The 20,436-nt window shown below is 36.3% G+C and overlaps 1 protein-coding gene across 8 annotated transcripts in view; it reads right to left on the reverse strand.

The window, feature by feature from the left end:
- Positions 1–20,436, reverse strand: part of CEP152 (centrosomal protein 152) — an 88,558-nt gene that overhangs the window by 958 nt on the left and 67,164 nt on the right. For 6 of the 8 annotated variants that reach the window (XM_054451187.2, XM_054451189.2, XM_063652212.1 and 3 more), the window contains 4 exons: positions 19,827–19,930; positions 17,523–17,676; positions 17,177–17,280; positions 13,515–14,865 (listed from right to left, as the gene is read on the reverse strand). In XM_054451187.2, coding sequence (XP_054307162.1) covers positions 13,826–14,865; positions 17,177–17,280; positions 17,523–17,676; positions 19,827–19,930 — 1,402 coding nt within the window. In that variant the 3' untranslated portion in view covers positions 13,515–13,825. Of the gene's footprint in view, positions 1–428; positions 511–13,514; positions 14,866–14,898; positions 17,281–17,522; positions 17,677–19,826; positions 19,931–20,436 lie in introns of those variants that run through there. The other 2 variants (XM_054451192.2, XM_063652213.1) reach the window with 2 other exon arrangements.

Genomic DNA, 20,436 nt, shown 5'->3' on the forward strand with positions numbered 1-20,436 from the left:
AGGGGAAGTGACAGCTATGCCCCCCTTGGTCTGCCAACAAGGAAGGTAGGTAATAACGTTGGGTAGATAACCAATAGTGTCCACTATATGTTCCCATTTTCCAGATGTGGAATCTAGGCTCACCAGTAGGTGATAAAGATTTGCAACATATTTGATGCCAAAGTTTGATCCTAGTGACTACCTCTTCTAACCTGAGAAGTCTGCTTTGTACTAACTAGATCTGAACTATTCAGTACAGGTCTCATCCAATTTTAACAGGATATTTTTCAGAACAGTGCAGCAACTCCGAAATGTTTTTAGTATAAAGTCCTCTTATTAATGATAGCAACGGCATCTACATATGTTTGAAAACAATGCCATATTGATGCTGGAGATACGTTGTTTTCATTTGTAGACAATGCATGGCCAGCAAATGAGTTCATATTCACCTTGCAGTAACTCCACGGCTTCCTTGGACTCCTGTTCAGCCACATGAGACTCTGTGCATAAGTTCCTTCCCTTCTTTCTCATCTATAGAATGAGGATAATAAGACCTAGTTTGAAAAATTGTTGGAAGGACTAAGACAAAAGTGTAGGTACAGAGCTTAATATGATAACTGATCCATTGTCATGTTTAATGAATAATCTTGAAGACCTTGCAGAGTAGATTGCGACACTGGACCACATTTTCAAAAACTTTTCCAGGAAAACTAATTGGTAGCCAACGAAATCATTGACATCTACAGGGTCATTGTGATAATACATGTATTGAGTTCACCCTGTGCTCTTACACAGATAGGATATTTCAACTTTTATTGAATAGGGTGAAATAGGGTATTTCAATTTTTATTAACCGTTTCTAGGGAAACAGTTTGTGTAAGAGCACAGGGTCAAGAAAATATAAGAAGCAGAATTTCATCCAGTGCATTCTATATACAACATGATTGATAAAATTGTGAAATGAAATGAGGAAATATTTCAGACAAGGGCTATGCCTGAACCAAAACCAAAAATAAGTTTTAAAAGTTTTGTTGATTCTACTTAATTTACTCACCAGACAACATTTTTAAGAGCACAAGATTTAATATGTTCTCAAAGTTTCCAGATTATTGCTGACCTTTGTGGAAGAAGCCAATTCATTTATCTTATTTTTGAAAATAACAAAGTTTCTATTTAATGATGTTTTACCATTTTGATTTCTAATTAATTTCCTGGTCTGGTCCTTAAGGGGAAAAGTTGTTACAATTATATCAAGAGATTTAAAAATGGCATATTTACCACTAGAAAATTTCTAAATATCTTTTTTCTTTTAAGATGAACCATTACTGGTTGAATTTTAAAATTACAAAAGATGGTTCTATAATATTACAGGCTTTCCCATTGTGTTGGTAAATTTCTAGCTGCAGCATAATCTTCATATAATGTCATATTCTATAAACCCCTGCTAAAGAGTAAGATCTATTGCTTTCTACATCCTGCTGAGAAAGCAAGTTAAACTGATTTCACATGTGGAGGAGCCTGCTGAACTCATTTTCCTGCTTAGAAGCATGGAGGGGAAGTGGAAGGAGCGGAAAAAGAAAAGGACTTTCCCCTTTAAAATAAATTCCAGCTCACCTGTAAGCCAAACCAAATAAAGACAGTATAGGGATTAAAGCCGTGGCCTCTAGCGTCACAAGAAAAAAAAATACGTATATATTTAAATGTAATGTTGGTTCTTCAGTTGTGAAAAAGTTACCATAGTGATGTAAGACATTAACAACAGAGGAATCTGGGTGAGAGGTATAGAGACTCTGTACTATCTTTGCAACTTTTTGGTAAACCTAAACCTATTCTCAAATGAAAAGCTTACTATTTTAAAAAAAAAAAAAAAAAGACTTGGGTATAACTTTTGGCTTTGCCTGGTGCAAGCTTGTATTAACCATGAACAAATTACTTATCTCCTCTAAGCCTTGATTTTAGCCAACCATAAAGTGCTTATACAGAGCCTCACTCAAAAAGCTGTTGTGAGGATTAAAGGAATTAGTGAAGTGCTTGGCACAATGCTCATCATCAAGTTAGTATCTGTAAATTAGTTGTTCTCATGACTGTGCCCACCACAGGACTGAGCACTTCAGTACTCAAGGGAGGGCATGGTCCCTTCAATCCACCCTGTCTTGATTCCCTAGTACTGTTGATAGCACAGTCATCTTCACAAACACCTAGGCTCTAAATCCCTTCTGGCACTTCTCAGTAGGTCCTGGAAGCATGGGGGTGTCATATTCTCAATCTTGTCGCCTCTTTATTTCTACCACATCTACCCTGGTTCTGGCCTTGTTCCTTGCCTGACTGTCCTTGGACACTGTCCTCCTGTTTCCTTGGCTGTTTCCTCTGTTCCTCCAAGTCCTCCTATAATATGGCTTCCCTAATCTCTCTAAATCATGTTACCAAAATTTCAACAACTCTCCATTTTCTATGAACCAAATTTTGAATTCTTTGGCTTTGACATCCAAGACCATCCATGATCTAGCCTCAATTTACCTATCTCACTATTCTTCATGTACTCTTTTTTTTTTTTTTTTAGAGGGAGTTTCGTTTTTTTCATCCAGGCTGGAGTACAATGGCACAATCTCGGCTCACTGCAACCTCTGCCCCGTGGGTTCAAGCAATTCTCCTGCCTCAGCCTCCCGAGTAGCTGGGATTATAGGCGCCCACGACCACACCTGGCTAATTTTTATATTTTTAGTAGAGACGGGGTTTCACCATATTGACTAGGCTGGTCTCAAACCCCTGACCTCAGGTGACGCGCCCACCTTAGCCTCCCAAAGTGCTGGGATTACAGGCATGAGCCACCGTGCCCGGCCTTCACATACTTTTAAATCTGGTTTACCTGAATCTTTAGGTAATCATATGCCTAAACCTTAATAATAGCAAACACTGAGGCCCAGACAGGCTACAGAAATAGCTAAGTCACAGAGCTAATGGCAAAGCAGACTTTAGGTCCTTGATGGCATTCTAAGTTTACACTTTGGAAGGACCCAACATCTACCAACATATAACAATAATGGAAAAAGTATATAGAGAAAAAAGACATTTAAAACACAAAATGTCCCTAAGGACTTGAAAAGTAAGGTACTACCTGTTCTGTATCTAAAAGTAGTAAAGGTAGGCCTGGTGCAGTGGCTCATGCCTGTAATCCTAGCACTTTGGGAAGCTGAGGTGGGTGGATCACTTGAGGTCAGGAGTTCGAGACCAGCCTGGCCAATATGGTGAAACCCCGTCTCTACTAAAAATACAAAAATTAGCTGGGAGTGGTGGTGCGTGCCTTTAGTCCCAGCTACTCAGGAGGCTGAGGCAGGAGAATCACTTGAACCCGGAGGCAGAGGTTGCAGTGAGCCAAGATTGCATCACTGCACTCCAGCCTGGGAGACAGTGAGACTTGGCTTAAAAAAAAAAAAAAAAAAAGAAAAGTAGTAAAGGTGGCCAGGAGTTTCTGCAGAATAACAAGGACTAAAAGCATCCAACTGAGGAAAGGAACAAAGGACAAGCTTGCTGTCTAAAGTAGTAGTCCAGGTAGGGGTTCCTTACCTCAGGGAGGCTGAAAAAGCTACACTCTCCACCTGAGGCCACAAGTTATATTATTAAAACTATGTATCTAGAGAGCCTAGAGCTTAAAGGCAGAGCTTTGCAGCCAGAAACTGGGCCAAGCTGCCTGCTGGCTCAGTGACTAGCTTTAGAATAGCTCCAGTAGATCAGAAATCACCTACGTAAGACCCAGTCTTGGACTGGGGACTATATGGAGCCCATATGGAGGCAACCAAAAGAATTAGAGTGGTGGGAGAGAACTCAGAAGGAGAAAAAAAACCTTCTTCACTGTTAGACTGCAAGTTAGACTGCAAGCCAAAATTCCACACACGGGGGAAACTAATTCTGTGTAAGGCAAAAACAAACAAACAAAAAGCAACAATTTGGATACGAACTCACTCCCAAGTGACATGATAAATTACTCTAGAAGTAACTTTAAGAATTTCTTAGTCTTTAAAAATATAAATAAATAGAATCTATTAGAAAACAAGATTACTAAACAGGTAGAAATTTTACAAAAACTGTAGGTGTAAAAACGCCAACTAGAAATCCCAGAAGTGAAATTTCAAAACTCAATAAATTAAATAAACAAAGACAGAATTGGCAAACTGGAAGACAGTACTTCCAGTGAAAAAAGACCTCCACAAAGTAGCACAGAAAAATAAAAGTATACAAAAGAACAATGAAGAGAAACGAGGATGGGGCTATGTCTAAGAGAAGTTCCAGAAGTAGGAAACAGAAGCAATGGTGGAGTTAGAGTGGCTTCCTTCTAATCTTTACCCAAACGTTACCATCTCAGCATGACCAACCCTCACTATTCTATTTAAATTTGTAATCACTCCCTCTTTACTCCTCTTTTTACCCTTACCCTGCCCTTATTTTCTCCATAGCACTTACCAACTTCTAACATACTACATAAGTTATGTGTATTTACTGTCTCCCCGGACTAGAGTGTGAATCATGAAGGTAGAAACTCATGTTTTGATAAGCACTATATCACCCTAGAACATTAACAATCGGTTGTTGACACCTCATAAATATTTGTTTAATGAATAGCTATTGGCTGAGCATTTTTCATAATCGAAGAAAAGTGGTAAGTCCTCAGCTTGAAGGTGAACAGCAAAGATCTAAAAAAAAGTTATAACACATTATTGTCACAATTAGGGCAACTTGAATATAGAATGTATGTATGTTGGCTGGGCACAGTGGCTCACGCCTGTAATCTCAACACTTTCGAAGGCTAAGGTGGGAGGATTGCTTGAGCCCAGGAGTTTGAGACCAGCCCAGGCAACATAGCGAGACACTGTGTCTACAAAAATATTTAAAAATTAGCCAAGTGCAGTGCTGTGTACCTGTAGTCCCAGCTATTCAAGAGGCTGAGTGGGGAGGATCATTTGAACCCAACAGTTGAAGGCTCGGTTCAGTTGCAGTGATTTGAGTAACTGCTCTTCAGCCTGGGTGACAGAGCAAGATCCCATCTCCTAAATAAAAAAAATTTTTTAAGTGTATATGTATACAAATATTTATCAATATTCAGTGTCCTAAATACGACAATTGTATTTAAGAAATAAAATGTTTTTGTTCTTAGAAAATGTATGCTGAAGTATTTAGGAAGGAATACTCAGGGTGTCTGCAAATAATCATGGTTAAGGAAAAATGTTTTTATATACATATACATACTATGTACATGCATATGTATGTATATTTACAGACAAATGTAAAACAAACGTAGAAAGTAAACAATTGGTAAATCTAAATGCAGGGTATATAGGTGTTTATTTTCTATAGATTATGAAGATTTTCAGTATAAAAAGTTGGGGAAAATAAAGAAAAAATTAGTAAATACACAGAAAAGAGATTACTCCAGTACGTAACAAATAAATAAAAATAAGGAAATTTCTGGAGATGCTGGAGTGAAGAAGCTCCCCTGCCCCCCCCCCCCAAAAAAAATAACTACAAAACTGAAAAAAGAACAAAAACAACCATTTCAGGGCTCCAAAAATCAGCTAAAGGGAAACAAGCAAAATTGAGAAGCTGCTGAACTCTGGAAGATCAGTGAGACTCTGAGGCGTTCTTACCAGGGGCTGCTCCCATTCCTCTCCCCAGCTTGATCAGTGAGGTAGTGCTAACAGTGTAGGAATGACGGTGAACATTAGCAGCTTCTCTGCTACAGTGGGCTCACTTGATTTGGAGTAGAGGGAAAGGAGCCCATGCCCAGTAGTAGGGTTAGTTAAAAACGGTAAAGTTAGAGGGACAAAAACAGGGAAGATGCATAGCTCTGCTAGTCTGAGATTGCAGTCCCATTTGGGGCAAGAGATGGGCAGACTAATTTTTAAATTAACAGGAAGAAAGTCTAGAAATGAGGGGCTAAATAAGCTCTCCACACATCTCCGCTGGAGTGGGAGGCTGTGTGCATATGTAGGGAAAACCTAAGAAGGCCCATGCCCACCACATATCCCTGAACTAATGAGGATGTGCACATGAGCAGGAAGACCTGGAAGCGCTCAGAGGGAAGCAAAGTGGAGGAAGACTGGAAAACTGCCTGAACATTGAATGCACAGACACATCAGCAGAGGATAAAGACCTACTGACTCAAGGTTTTTCAATACAACCTTTAACCAATAATTGAATAATCATTAAGCAATACAGATGCATAGAAATCCCCTAAAATTACCAGCTAAAAACTAGAAATGCAAATTAAAACAACAGTGGAGAAATCAGCAGGCACACACCATAGAGGATTTTGCAGATAAAGTCTAAGCAAATAATGAAACAACACAACAATAATAATAAACCAGCAATAACAACCCCAGGGGAACAAATACCAAATCCAGAGTTGCTACAATATGTTACATAAAATTTCCAGTTTTCAACAAATTTATAGGGTATGTAAAGAAACAGAAAGTCTGATTTATATCAAAGAAAAAAGCCATCAAGAAAAACTATGCATGTGCTTGGATGTTGAATAAAGACTAAAAGTCACAAAAGGACAAATACTGCATGATTTCACTTACATGAGATTTCTAAAACAGTCAAACTCACAGAAACAGAATAGAAGGGGGGTTGTCAGGGGAAATGGGGAGTTACTGTTCAACAGGTATAATGTTCTAGTTACTCAAGACGAAAAAGTTATAGAGATCTGATGTAAAACACTGTATGTATAGTTAACAACACTGTATTGTGCACTTAAAAATTTGTTAAGAGTATATCTTACCTTCTTGTGTTCTTACCAGATAAAAAATATTTACCAGAAAAATATATGGAAAAGAAAAAAAAATGATGAAAATATGATGACAATGACTCAACAGGGAATATTGTCTTATAGTTGCTATTTTAAAATACTCATGTTTTTCCTGACGAAAACGAGCAATGGGGAAAGGATCTCCTATTCACTAAACGGTGCTGGGAGAACTAGCTAGCCATATGCAGAAAACTGAAACTGGACCCCTTCCTTACACCTTATACAAAAATTAACTCAAGATGGATTAAAGACTTAAATATAAAACCCAAAACCATAAAAACCCTAGAAGAAAACCTAGGCAATACCATTCAGGACATAGGCATGGGCAAAGACTTCATGACAAAAACGCCAAAAGCAATTGCAGCAAAAGCCAGAATTGACAAATGGGATCTAATTAAGCTAAAGAGCTTCTGCACAGCAAAATAAACTATCATCAGAGTGAACAGGCAACCTACAGAATGGGAGAAAACTTTTGCAATCTACCCATCTGACAAAGGTCTAATATCCAGATTTACAAGGAACTTAAACATACTTACAAGAAACAAACAACCCCATCAAAAAGTGGGCAAAGGACATGAACAGACACTTCTAAAAAGGAGACATTTATGTGACCAACAAACGTATGAAAAAAGCTCAACATCACTGGTCATTAGAGAAATGCAAATCAAAACCACAATGAGATACCATCTCACGCCAGTCATCTCACGTGATTATTAAAAAGTCAGGAAACAATAGTTGCTGGCGAGGTTGAGAAGAAATAGGAATGCTTTTCCACTGTTGGTGGGAATGTAAATTAGTTCAACCATTGTGGAAGACAGTATGGCAATTCCTCAAGGATCTAGAAAGAGAAATACCATACCATCTGACCAGGCAATCCCATTACTAGGTATATAGTCAAAGGATTATGAATCAATCTGCTATAAAGACACACGCACATGTATGTTTACTGCAGCACTATTTACAATAGCAAAGACATGGAACCAACTCAAACGCCCATTAATGATAGACTAGATAAAGAAAATGTGGTACATATACACCATGGAATACTATGCAGCCGTAAAAAAGAATGAGATCATGTCCTTTGCAAGGGACATGGATGAAGCTGGAAGCCATCATCCTCAGCAAACTACCACAGGAACAGAAAACAAAACACTGCATGTTCTCACTCATAAGTGGGAGCTGAACATTGGGAACACATGGACACGGAGAGGGGAACAACACACACCAGGGCCTGTTGGGGGTTTGGGGTGAGGGGAGGGAACTTAAGAGGACGGGTCAACAGGTGCAGCAAACCACCATGGCACACATATACCTAGGTAACAAATCTGCACGTTCTGCACATGTATTTTTTTTTTTTTTTTAGAGTAAAGGAAAAAAAAAGAATACATGATCAATGATGAATCTCTGGTTAAAAAAAAAGTCGTGTTTTTAATTCTTTAAACATTTTACCTTAATTTTTAAAACATATTTGTAATAGCTGCTTTGTAGCTATTTTAAAACAAGTAACTATTAAAGAGCCAAATGTGGCCAGGTCTGGTGGCTCATGCTTATAATTTCAGCACTTTGGGAGGCCAGGAGTTTGAGATCAGCCTGGGCAACATGGTGAGATCCCTTACCTATAATTTTTTTAAAAAAATTAGCCAGGCATGGTGGCATACACCTGTAGTCCTAGCTACTTGGGAGGCTGAGCGGGGAGGATCACTTAAGCCCAGGAGTTCAAGGCTGCTATGACTGCACCACTGCACTCCAGCCTGGGAGACAGAGTGATATACTGTCTAAAAAAAAAAAATATATATATATATATATATACACACACATATATTTTATATATATACATACATATTTTATATATATACATATATATTTTTTATATATATATTTATATATATATATATATATATATATATATAAAAATAATGATGTTTTTGTATCCGTTAACCAACCACTCTAGTATAGTAGGGTAACTATAGTTAACAATAATTTGTTGTAAAGTTCAAAATTGCTGGAGGAATTGGCAGGTTCCCAATATAAAGAAGGGGTGACTGTTTGGGGTGATGGATGTCCCAGTTGCCCTGGTCGATCATTACACATTGCATGCAGGTATCAAAATATGTCTATCCCCAAAATATGTACAACTATTATGCATCAATTTAAAAAGAGCCAAATGAAAATTCTAGAGTCAGAAAGTTCAATAGCTGAAATGAAAATTCCTAGATAAGCTAAACAGCAGAATTGAGATGGCAGAAGGATCAGGAAACTTGCACATAGATTAATAAAATTATCCAATATGAAAAACAATAATGATTAAAGAAGAATGCACAGTGCCTCAAAGACCTGTGACACAATGGTAAGCATATTAATGTATATGAAAGCCCCAGAAAGAGGAAACAAGGGCAGAAAAAAATAATTGAAGAAATAATGGCCAAAAAACTGCCTAAATTTTATTAAAAGGATAAATCTAGAAATCCTAGAAGCTCAACAGACTCTAAGTAGGATAAACACAAATTCAGACCTAGACACACCATGCTCAGACTCTTGAAAGCCAAAGAGAAAATCTTAAAAACAGTATAAGAAAAACAATTCATCATATATAAAGACCAATAGGATTAACAGTTGACCTTTCATCATGAATAGTGGTGACCATAAGGCAGTGGAATGACATATTCAAAATGCTGGAGGAAAAAAGTCAACCAAGAACTCTAAATATATCACATACTGTCCTTCAAATATAAATTTGAAATATATTCCAAAATCAACAAAGACTGAGAGAATTTGTTGCTGGCATACTTGCCTTACTTGGAATACTAAAGGAAGTGGAATACAGATGAAAGGAAATGACAACAGACCTGGCAACTAGAATCCATGGGAACAAAGAAGGAGCAGCAGAAACGATTACTACGTTGGTAAATATAAAGAACTATAAATATACACTTCTTCTTCTATTAAATTCTTTAGAAGACATATTGCTTTATTGTATAAAGCAATAATTATAACACTGTAATATATACATATATATATATATACACACATACATATGTAAGACATAACAGCACAAAGGAGGGGCAAGGAAATGAAGCTAAACTGGGGCAAAGTTGCTATATTGTACCAGAAGTTAGTCAATATTCATGTGAAGTAGGCTGTAGTAAATTAAGATACCTATGATAATAAGTAGAGACACCATTTAGAAAAATAGCTAAAAAAAAAAAAAAAGGTTAAAAAAACTAAAATGGTACCCTCATAAATATTTGTTTAATGCAGAAGAAGGCAATAAAAGAGCAATTCAATAACGAAAGATACATAGTAACCAAATAGCAAAATGGAAAATGCAAACCTAACAAAATTGTAGTAAATTTTAATGCACCTAAAAACTCCAATCAAAGCTTCTCTGACAAAAAAAAAAAAAAGCAACATCCAGCACTATACTGTCTTCCAGAGACTCACTTCAAATTAAAAGATACAAATAGGTTAAAAGGAAAAAACCAGAAAGACATGCCATGCAAACAGTAATCATAAGAGAGCTGGAGTGGCTGAATTAATTATAGACACAATGGACTTTAAAACAAGAAATACAGTAGATACAAAGAGGGATATTTTAAAATAATAAAGGGCCAATTCATCTGAAAGGCATAGCAGATATAAAGGTATATATACCCAACAACAAAACTTCAAAATACATGAAGCAAGAACTGACAGAATTGAAAGAAAAAAGTTTAACAATTACAGCCAGAGATTACAATATCTCACTCTTAATAACCAGTTGAACAAATAGGAATAAAATCAGCAAGGCTATAGCAGACTTGAACAATGCTATCAACCAACTTGAACTGACATTTTTGAACACTCCATCAAAAAAGAGCAGAATATACATTCTTTTCAGGTGCATGTGAAACATTCCAGGATAGGCCATATGCCAGGCCATAAAACAAGTCTCAAGAAATTTAAAAGGATGGAAATCATTCAAAGTATATTATCTGAAAACAAGTAAATTAAAAATAAATAAGAAAGAAACTTTGAAAATCTTCAATTCTTAGAAATGAAGTAACATACTTCTAAATAATCTGTGGGTCAAAAGAAAAATCGCAAGGGAAGTTTGAAAATATTTTGAACTAAATGAAAACAACAATACAACATACCAAAACATATGAGGTGCAACTTAAACAGTGCTTAGAAATTCAGAGCTTTATACATCTATATCAATAGAGAACAGTTTCATATCAATAATCTAAACTTTCACTTTAAGAATAGATGAAGGGCCAGGCGTGGTGGCTCATGCCTGTAATCCCAGCACTTTGGGAGGCTGAGGTGGGCGGATCACTTGAGGTCAGGAGTTTAAGAACAGCCTTGCCAATATGGTGAAACCATGTCTCTGCTAAAAATACAAAAATTAGCTGGGCATGGCGGCACACACCTGTAGTCCCAGCTACTCGGGAGGCTGAGGCAGGAGAATTGCTTGAACCCGGGAGACGGAGGTTGCAATGAGCCAAGATCGTGCCACTGCGCTCCAGCCTGGTGACAGAGCAAGTCTCCATCTCAAAAATAAATAAATTTTTAAAAAAAGAACAAAGAACAGTTAATGAGACATAAAGCAAACAGAAGGAAGAGGGAAAAATCAATGAAATTGGAAATAGAAAAACAAGAGAAAAGAGAAGAACCCAAAAGTTATTTGGGGGAAAACAAATCAACAAATCTGATAAACCTTTAGATAGACTAAGAAAAAAATGAGATGACACAGAATACCAAAATCAGGAATGAAAGGGGGACATCATTATCAAGCCTACTGAAATTAAAGGATTATGAGAATACTATGGCCAACTGTGTCAACAAATTAGACAATTTAGATAAAATAGCCAAATTCCTCAAAAACCAAAAACTACCAAAACTGACTAAAGAAAAAATGGAAATGATGAATAGCTCTATAACAAGAAAATACATTACTTAAAATCCACACTTCTGCACCACCCCCACCACCAGCCCAGGCTAGATGCCTTCACCTAGTAAACTCCATCCAATATATAAAGAAGAAATAATACCAATGCTACACCAATTCTTTCAGAAAACAGAGGCAAGGGAACACTTTCCAACTCATCCTATGGGACTGGTATTACCCTTTTACCAAAGCAAGACAGAGAGCATGGGAAAACAAGAGACCAATATCTCTCATGAACATACACATGAAAATCTTTAACAAAGTATAAAATAAAATAAAAATCCAGCAACATTAAAAAAAGGACTAAATATCATGACAAAGTGAGATTTATGTGATCATGATATCTACAGGGCTCCTGCCTCCCTTTTGTTCTGCCATGACCTTTCAAACCAATGTACATCACTAGTCATAGTTTGGCTGTGTAGCCCCTTGGTTTGCACACTAATAAGTGGATACCTTCATATTTATCATAATAGAATTAGGTTACTTTGTCATACACCCTATACCACACCCTATCTCCAACCAATTGGATATAGGATGTATGACATAAAGTAACTTAATCCTATTGAGATTATGAGTATCAAAAAAGATTAAGGATACTCTAAAAGTAGCAGAAAGCAAGAGGACTTCCAATTTCAACCTTAATGTTGAAGAGTTTAAATAATTGACATGGATTTTGAACCAAGTGGAAAAGGTAGGTGAGCAATGAGCCTAGATTCTAAGTTTACTAAAAACAAGGGCTTAAAACGATCAAGCACCAACCAGATCCATAGGGAGCATAAACTTGGCTGGTTTAGAGTTTTTTTCTAGAGTGAGAGATGACAGCCTAACTGTTGGAGAAGGAGCATTGTATCTTCATAATACAAGTGAGACTTTCACAAGATGGTTTGTTCCTTACTATGGCTGTGTGTGAATTCAAGCACTGAAGTCCAGGGTCAATTTTTAGACTTATTTATCCCTGGTCAAGAGTTAAGGTGACAGAGCTTTCCAAGCCCAAAAAGTTTTCTTTCTAGGTTCTTGCTTTTAGAGATGGTTATCAGGAGGAGGATGCATCTTGCCATCTCCCCATCACCACCTAAGTTATCTGGCTCTGGGTGGAAAAATACACTAGATTAACCACCAAATACAATCCATAATATAATAGGTGTTGGAGATGTGAGAGAAAGCTATAGTTAACTGTTTTCGGAAGCACTTGCATACAGCTAAATGTTCACACCCATCGCTAGGGATCTGAAAAAGAATTCACCTAAAAACAATGATATTTAGGTAGTCATTCATTTCTGCAAGTATTCTTCAGTTTAGAATTATAACCTTTAACCTAGAGCATTAATTAGCCAGTTCTGCACTATAAATGAATGTAAAAATCTAATCGTTTTACATTTTTTGCTACATGACAAAACTTATCTCAATTTTTCAAAAGGTCGTATTTCAGATGAAAAAACAAATGTGAAGCCATAAAAAAGACAAAGTTTTTGGATGTCACAGGTGATCTGAAATTATACAAGTAAGAACTAAAAAAATTCAGACTAATATTTAAATAATAAAACTAGGATACAGCTATGTATTTTGTAGTAAACCCTGGAAAACCTCTAACTGAAAAAAAGATCAAAATTTTGAGTAGATATTTCTAGGAAAAGTATATGTAGATTAAGTTTATAGCCTCATTAAACATGACTAATTTCAAAAACTAAATCTGACTAATACATACAAATAATCAAAATTTATGTTTTTTTCTGGGTGAATTTCAAACATGATGCCAATATGACATTTCTGTATTGTGAACTACAAAATAATTCATAACAATTCTACAGACCATATGCAAGTTTATTTAAATAAGTTAACACTGCAGAGTGAGTTAATTTATAAGTATAAAAATAGATGGTTTAGAAATCAAAAATAAGCACCACACAAAAGCAGATTATACATACACCATCAGGCCTTTGGAATATTAAGGCAGCATAAATATCTCAAGCAATTTTAGAAGAATGCTTTACTTATATAACAGATGTTATTAAAACATCTCAAAAGAGGCAGGGCTCACAGTTTTTTTCAGTATGAGGTCTTCCCTTCCATTTTTGTTAATATATTAATGATTCTTCTTAAATACTGTACCATAATTAGTCTAGATTAACAAATGGGCTATCAAAGCCACTATCTTGTTGGCTAGATAGCGGAACAATTAATTTTCTTGAAGGCTGCTGACACACTGAAGATGGTAATGTACTGCTCAGTTTTTTGAAATCTGACTTTAATCTATCAGCCTTACGATGAGATGGGTGTCCACAATTCACACTGATCTTTCCTGGCTCCAAATACATGGTTTCTTCTGACAGGTATGGAGTTTGATCACGCTGACATTTCATTGTTTGACAAATCATATTACTTTTCTCTGTGTCTGAAAGATAACCAGATGGTGAAAACTGTTTGGAATTAACAGATTCACTTGGTATTTCCAAAGTTCCTTGTGGCCTACCATGTACAAATGATGCTTCACGACTGTCAAAGGATAAGGTTGCACTGCTGGAAGGCCAGCCCAAGCAATCACTAAGGTCCCCTCCATCTTTTACTGGAGGTTCCTGAACATCCAAACCTTGACTTTTCTCAGATGCAGCATTTTCACTTTCCATTAGTGGATTGCATTTATATACTTTTAAACCAAGTCTTTCATTAGAATCACGAAAGGTTATATGCATGCATCCTGATTCAGAAGGACCAGGGGTACATCTAGGTGAGGGTTTATTTCCTAAGGTTCCAAGAAAGGGGTATGCAGCTGAATGCAGAAGTGATTCAGAACCATTATCACTGAGTAAGTCTTTCTTCTTGTGCAAACCAAAGCCTCCTTCACCTTCGCAAGGAACAAACTCAGGAGAAACATTCCTTGGCAAACTGTTTAGGTGCTTGCAACTACCATCTCCAAACTGGAATTCCAAATGTGTCTCTTTGGATCCCACATGCTTTATGCTCTGATGCTCTGAGTTCTCTAACAGCCTTTTTAAGTTACAAGCTGCCCTCCTCTTGGGAGCTTGTTCACACAGACTTCTGGTGATGGTGTTTACACTATTTGATTTGCTTTCAATACAACATGGTATTTTCTGATTCACATCATTTCTTTTTGATTTTTCAACAGTAATCAGCATCTCTGAAGTTAGGGGCAGTGCTATTATGTGCAAGGAAACACGAAATTAAGAGAAAATTAATATTTAAAGGGAAGATTCATCCTTGAACAAAAAAATAAAAAAAATTAAAAATAAGAAAAAATTTATGTTTTTATACTGAATTCCCAAAGAATGCTTATATACTGTAATAATTCTTAAAGAAAATACATCAATGCTGGACATTTAAAAATATTCTTTTACATATATCCACTAGATAAAGCTTGGTAATTTTGTTACTAAAATCTGACATATAATTATTATTGCTATCCATCTGACCTATCATTTTCTGCAATAGATGTTATAGCAATTTCAAGATCCAGCCACAATGTTTTCAATCCCGCCCTGATTCTGATGTTAAGAATGGAGTTTCTGACAAGTTCGCTCAAAGAACCCCACCCACCCAATACCTACACAAACACTTCTAGAATAGCTAAATAGACTTTCTGATTTAATTACCTAAGACACTAAATCTGATCAAAGACAAAGCAGCCACATAGCATGAAATTAGAGGCATTGTATCTCAGAGTAGAAAGCCCTAGAGTCCATGAAAAGGATTTGCTTCTCTGCTGGGGACATTATTTGCACACTGTTGCCCCAGATCTAGAAAACTATTTTCTTGTTATATGTTACTGCCTTTTCATACCTAAGGTTCACATCACCATTCCAAAATTTATACAAATAATCTTTGGCTTGTACATGAGGTATGTTTACCAACATCAGACTCATGGACCCCTGAACAATCTCAGCTTCAAGTTTTCCAGAGGTTCAAGAACCCCATTTCCCCACTGATATGTTAAAAATCTCCCAGTGTGATTGGGAATTTACCAGACTTTTGCATGTATTTCTATCAGCTCTTGCTTTATATAAAGCTGTATTATCTACAGAAAGAAAACAATTATAGTTTCTTGGGAGACTATTCCATTATTATTATGAACTATCAGCTTTGTCCCTTTTAATGCTAACTCTAATGTATCTAATCTTTTATTTACCTCTATAATTTATCTAATATCAACACTGCATTTGCTTGGTATATCATTCTCCATCCCCTGATTTTTAATTTTAGATGTTCTTCTTGTAAAAATAGCAAATTTCCACATTTTAAAAAACCCTGTTTGAAAGTTGTGGTCTTTTAATAACTGAGTTTAACCTACTTATATTTAGTGTGATTGTTGATGTTTCAAACTACTATTATGTCCTACTTACCCATGCTTTCTAGGTTTTTTTCCTCTTTCCTGATTTTGTTAGATTGAAAATGTTTTTTCCAAAGCTGTTCCTTTACCAGTTTTAAAGTTATATGTTTTATGTCTTTGTTGGTTACTCTTACTTTTTTTTTTTTTTTTTTTTTTTTGAGACAGGATCTGCTCTGTTTCCCAGGCTGGAGTGCAGTGGTGCGATCACAGCTCACTGCAGCCTTGACCTCCCGGACTCAAGTGATCCTCCCATCTCAGCCTCCCAAGGCATGTCGGCTCCCAGTTCCTGCTTGATATGGCTAGCCACCTGGAGCACTGCCCTGCTCCCAGATTCTTTGTTCTTGTTGTTGTTGCCCAGCTCAATATTGAGGTTGGGGAAGGGAGGGGAGAAGAAGAAATAAAGAGAGGATTAACCCTCTTTATCTGGTTGCTGTTGGTTTAGAACACCAACTAATTACCCCATTCATATCCCCTAGGCCCTCTATTTCTCCTGGAACATATCACCCTCATATGTGGAACAGTTTTGATATTGCTCCTAATTGCAATTGTCATCTCCTGGTGGTTTTGAACTGAGGTTTCTATCTTCCATCCTATACTGTCTTCTTTCTCTCAGGGATTTCTTGTAGCTTCTGGTCTATCCACTGCAACTTTTTTTTTTTTTTTTTTCTTGAGACAGGGCCTCACTCTGTCACCCAGGCTGGAGTACAGTGGCACAATCATAGCTTATTGCAACCTCAAATTCCTGGGATCAAGGGATCCTCCCACCTCAGCCTCCCAAAGTGCTGGGATTACAGGTGTGAGCCATCATGCCTGGCCCACTGCAACTTTTTAAAACCCACTTGTAATTTCTTCTTTTTCTCATTCTTTATTTGCTGTTTAAAATCTTTTCTATCATTTCGAGGGATGGAAGCAGCAATAGGAAGCTGATGGGCCTGCTCAGTTTGCCTACTTAAATTGGAAACTGTGTACTCTTTTTGTGTAAACTTCTAGTTTAAGTAAAACATACACAACTTCACAAATTAACTCTCACTCCTTACCTTCCCTGCCTTTTTCATACTGAGAATATTAAATAGCTAAAGAAGAAGAGATAGAAAAACCATTTGGTGACTCACTTTTGACATACCTGACTGTGTAGTTTTGCTCTGGGACTTACTAGAAATAGGGGTTTCCAATAATTTTGCCATTGTAGCAAGTTTGCTAGCAGCATTCATAATCTTTTTCTCAGCCCTGTGGGGAATTCCAGAATATTAAAAATATAGTTTAAAGGAAAAAATGAGTTGCCTTAGCCCCACGGTTTCTGTTTTCCTGTTGGCTCTGCCAACATTTAGGGTAGCACAGCCATAAACCTCTCTTAACCCCCTATGGCTGATCATGTAGAAATAGTTAATTTAGTGGTTAAGGAAAATGCTTTAAAAATGACAACATGTTGTCCTGGTAATCTCAGGACACATTGTTCAGACTGAACTCACCCTTCTTTTCCATCATCCTGCAAAATCTGTTGGAGGCAAATCAAATAATATTTGCGCATCTTTCGGGCGGTTTCTTGACGTTCTCGCAGTACCTCTGCTTTTACCATTTCTGCAGCTCGTTCCTTACTCTCCTGAATATAACGAAGCATGTCACCTATAGGGAAGTGAGAAAATGCCCACAGAATGTATGTTTATTAGCACTTTTTCAGAAACAGGAGGGGCAGACTTCAGATCAATTTTCTGGTAGATGAAGTGATTTTCAGTATAGTTTAAACATTATACTTTCCACAGTCATTAAAATGGAATATTTTAGATCATCATTTTGGTAGACTCAAATGAGAAGTACTCTATAAGTTCTTTCGGAATGATGACAGCTACATATAGTAAGGAAACACGGCATATTCCCCAGCTAAATTTTGTCATATTCTAAAACACTTAGCGAAGAAAATACTGTAAATATGAGGTACAAAAACTTACTATTTCAATTGTACATTATGTCCAGTTAGGAAAAGAGAAAAATAAAATATAGAGAAAGGGTTAAGCAGAAAGAAAGGAAAAAGCAAACACAAAGACAGAAGAAAAGGAGGCAGTATGAGCTGGAGAGACTCATTCTTCTCTCGTGCTCTGAAAATTTACGTTCCATTATTTATTGAAAATTCTTTCAGCAGCACTTTTTGAGCATCTAACTAAATATAATATTACAATTCATAAGAGATATGTACAAAATGAGACTACAAGGAGGGTGATGGGACTTATAGTTGGCCTCTGAAATTTACATACAAACATAGCCCACAGCTTTCAAGTTCTTTTTTTTTTTTTTTAACTCAATATATCTTTGATTAGGACTACTATTAGCTAAGGCTAACTTTTTTTTTTTTTTTTAATAAACCCAAGACTACATCCTACATCTAGAATTTCACCATCTCTGTTATATTAAGGATACCAATTCATACAGGAATCTCCCTCTTAATGTCAGTAAGCATCTGAAAATTAGTGGTTCTATGCAAAAATACTAACTGGGAGACTATTTTTCATTATTTGAAATGGAAAATGAAATGGAGTACATGTCAACACAAAACCTCCAACCAACTTTCTAAAAAATAACTAAAACATAATATACACACATACATACAAGTTATCACGTTAGGATGAAAACATGCTTAAAATTCCACTTCCAATTAATACATTATCAACAAAAAGTTGCTTTGCTTGTAGCAATATGCCCTTTATTAGCACCAGTAACAATGGAGAAGCAAATTCCCTTATTAATACCGAATGAGCTTTGCAGAACATCTACACGTGATTCTGAATCTATCAATTATATTTGAAACTTCAGACTTTTCCTGCTCTTTTTGTTAAAAAGAAATGTAATTTTAGGAGGTTAATATACATTTTTCCTATATAAACACTGCTTATTGTTTTGGGACATATATCCCTTCTATGCATATTATAATTAAAACCAAGAAGTATTCAAAACAGGGAAAACACACATCAGGAGAATGCTCTACAGGATATGCTGGCACAACCTGGTACTGACAAGGACTTGATAAATTTATAGCTATGAGAAATAATAACCAGAAACAACAGAACAATTGCTAACTAGATCCACTTCCACAGTCCTTAAAAGTTTATGGTAGGAGGCTGGACGCAGTGGCTCACGCCCGTAATCCCAGCAGCTTGCGAGGCCGAAGCGGGTGGATCACCTGAGGTCAGGAGTTCGAGATCAGCCTGGAAAACATGGTGAAACCCTGTCTCTACTAAAAATACAAAAATTAGCTGGGTGTGGTGACGCATGTCTGTAATCCCAGCTACTCAGGAGGCTGAGGCCAGAAAATCGCTTGAATCCAGGAGGCGGAGGTTGCAGTGAGTCGAGACTGCACCACTGAATTCCAGCCTGGTTGACAGAGTGAGATTCCGTCTCAAAAAAAAAAAGTTTATGGTAAGAAGTAATAGTTAATTGCTCATTTAAAACCCATGTGACATTTTCTTTACTACAAATTTGTTAAGTTGTAAGATTGTTAACTTTTCAGTTTAATACTAGTGTCCAAAAAGAAACAAGAAAATCAACAATATAAACATAAGACTATTCTCACATCACTTCCAAAAGATATTATTTGGGCAAAATGATCAATGACTACATAATTTTGAAAAGGCATCAATAATCTCTTTTAAGATTGGAGAAAAAGATAATTTGGAAAATTCCCTAAAAGTACTACTGCTGGTAAACTCTGAGTTTACTTTAACAGTGATAATAAAAAAGGCCCAAGCCATCCTTAAAATCTTCGGAATCTCTTAGGGACTTACGTTTAATTTTTTTTACAGCTTTAATGTACTGCCCACGAAGTTCTTCCAAGGCTCCTCCACTGCATGGCAGGCAAGCATTTTCAATGGCCCCTGCTGACAATGACCTAAAAAACAAACCAAAGATTACAAAAACAGAAATGGTAAGTGAAAAATTTCATTTGAAAAATATATATGTATCCATATACTCTAATAAAGTTAACTGAGAAGTGCTAAAAATCTCATATAGAACAATCTCCACTATACAGTTATTTAAAATAGGGGAAAAATGGAAACGACATAAATATTACGGTTGCTTCAATAAATAATGGTAAATCCACATGAAAATTTATGCAGGTATTGAAAAACATATGTAGGAGAATATCTAATAACACAGAGAAATGCTTAGTAATATTAATAAAAAGTTACAAAATACCTTATACTATAGCCTCAATTTTAAAAACACATTGTGCACGTGGAGTATGTGTAGAAAGAGGCTTAAATGATATAAAACAAGAGGTCACTAGAGGGTATCTTCAGGAAATAAGGTTTTGGGGGATTTTCTTCTTTTTTATACTTTTTGCTGTGTAACAAAAAAATTGATACTTAAAAAAATTTAAAGATACTTGTACTT

Source organism: Pongo pygmaeus, chromosome 16, assembly GCF_028885625.2.
Source record: "Pongo pygmaeus isolate AG05252 chromosome 16, NHGRI_mPonPyg2-v2.0_pri, whole genome shotgun sequence".
In the NCBI taxonomy this organism is placed as follows: Eukaryota; Metazoa; Chordata; class Mammalia; order Primates; family Hominidae; genus Pongo; species Pongo pygmaeus.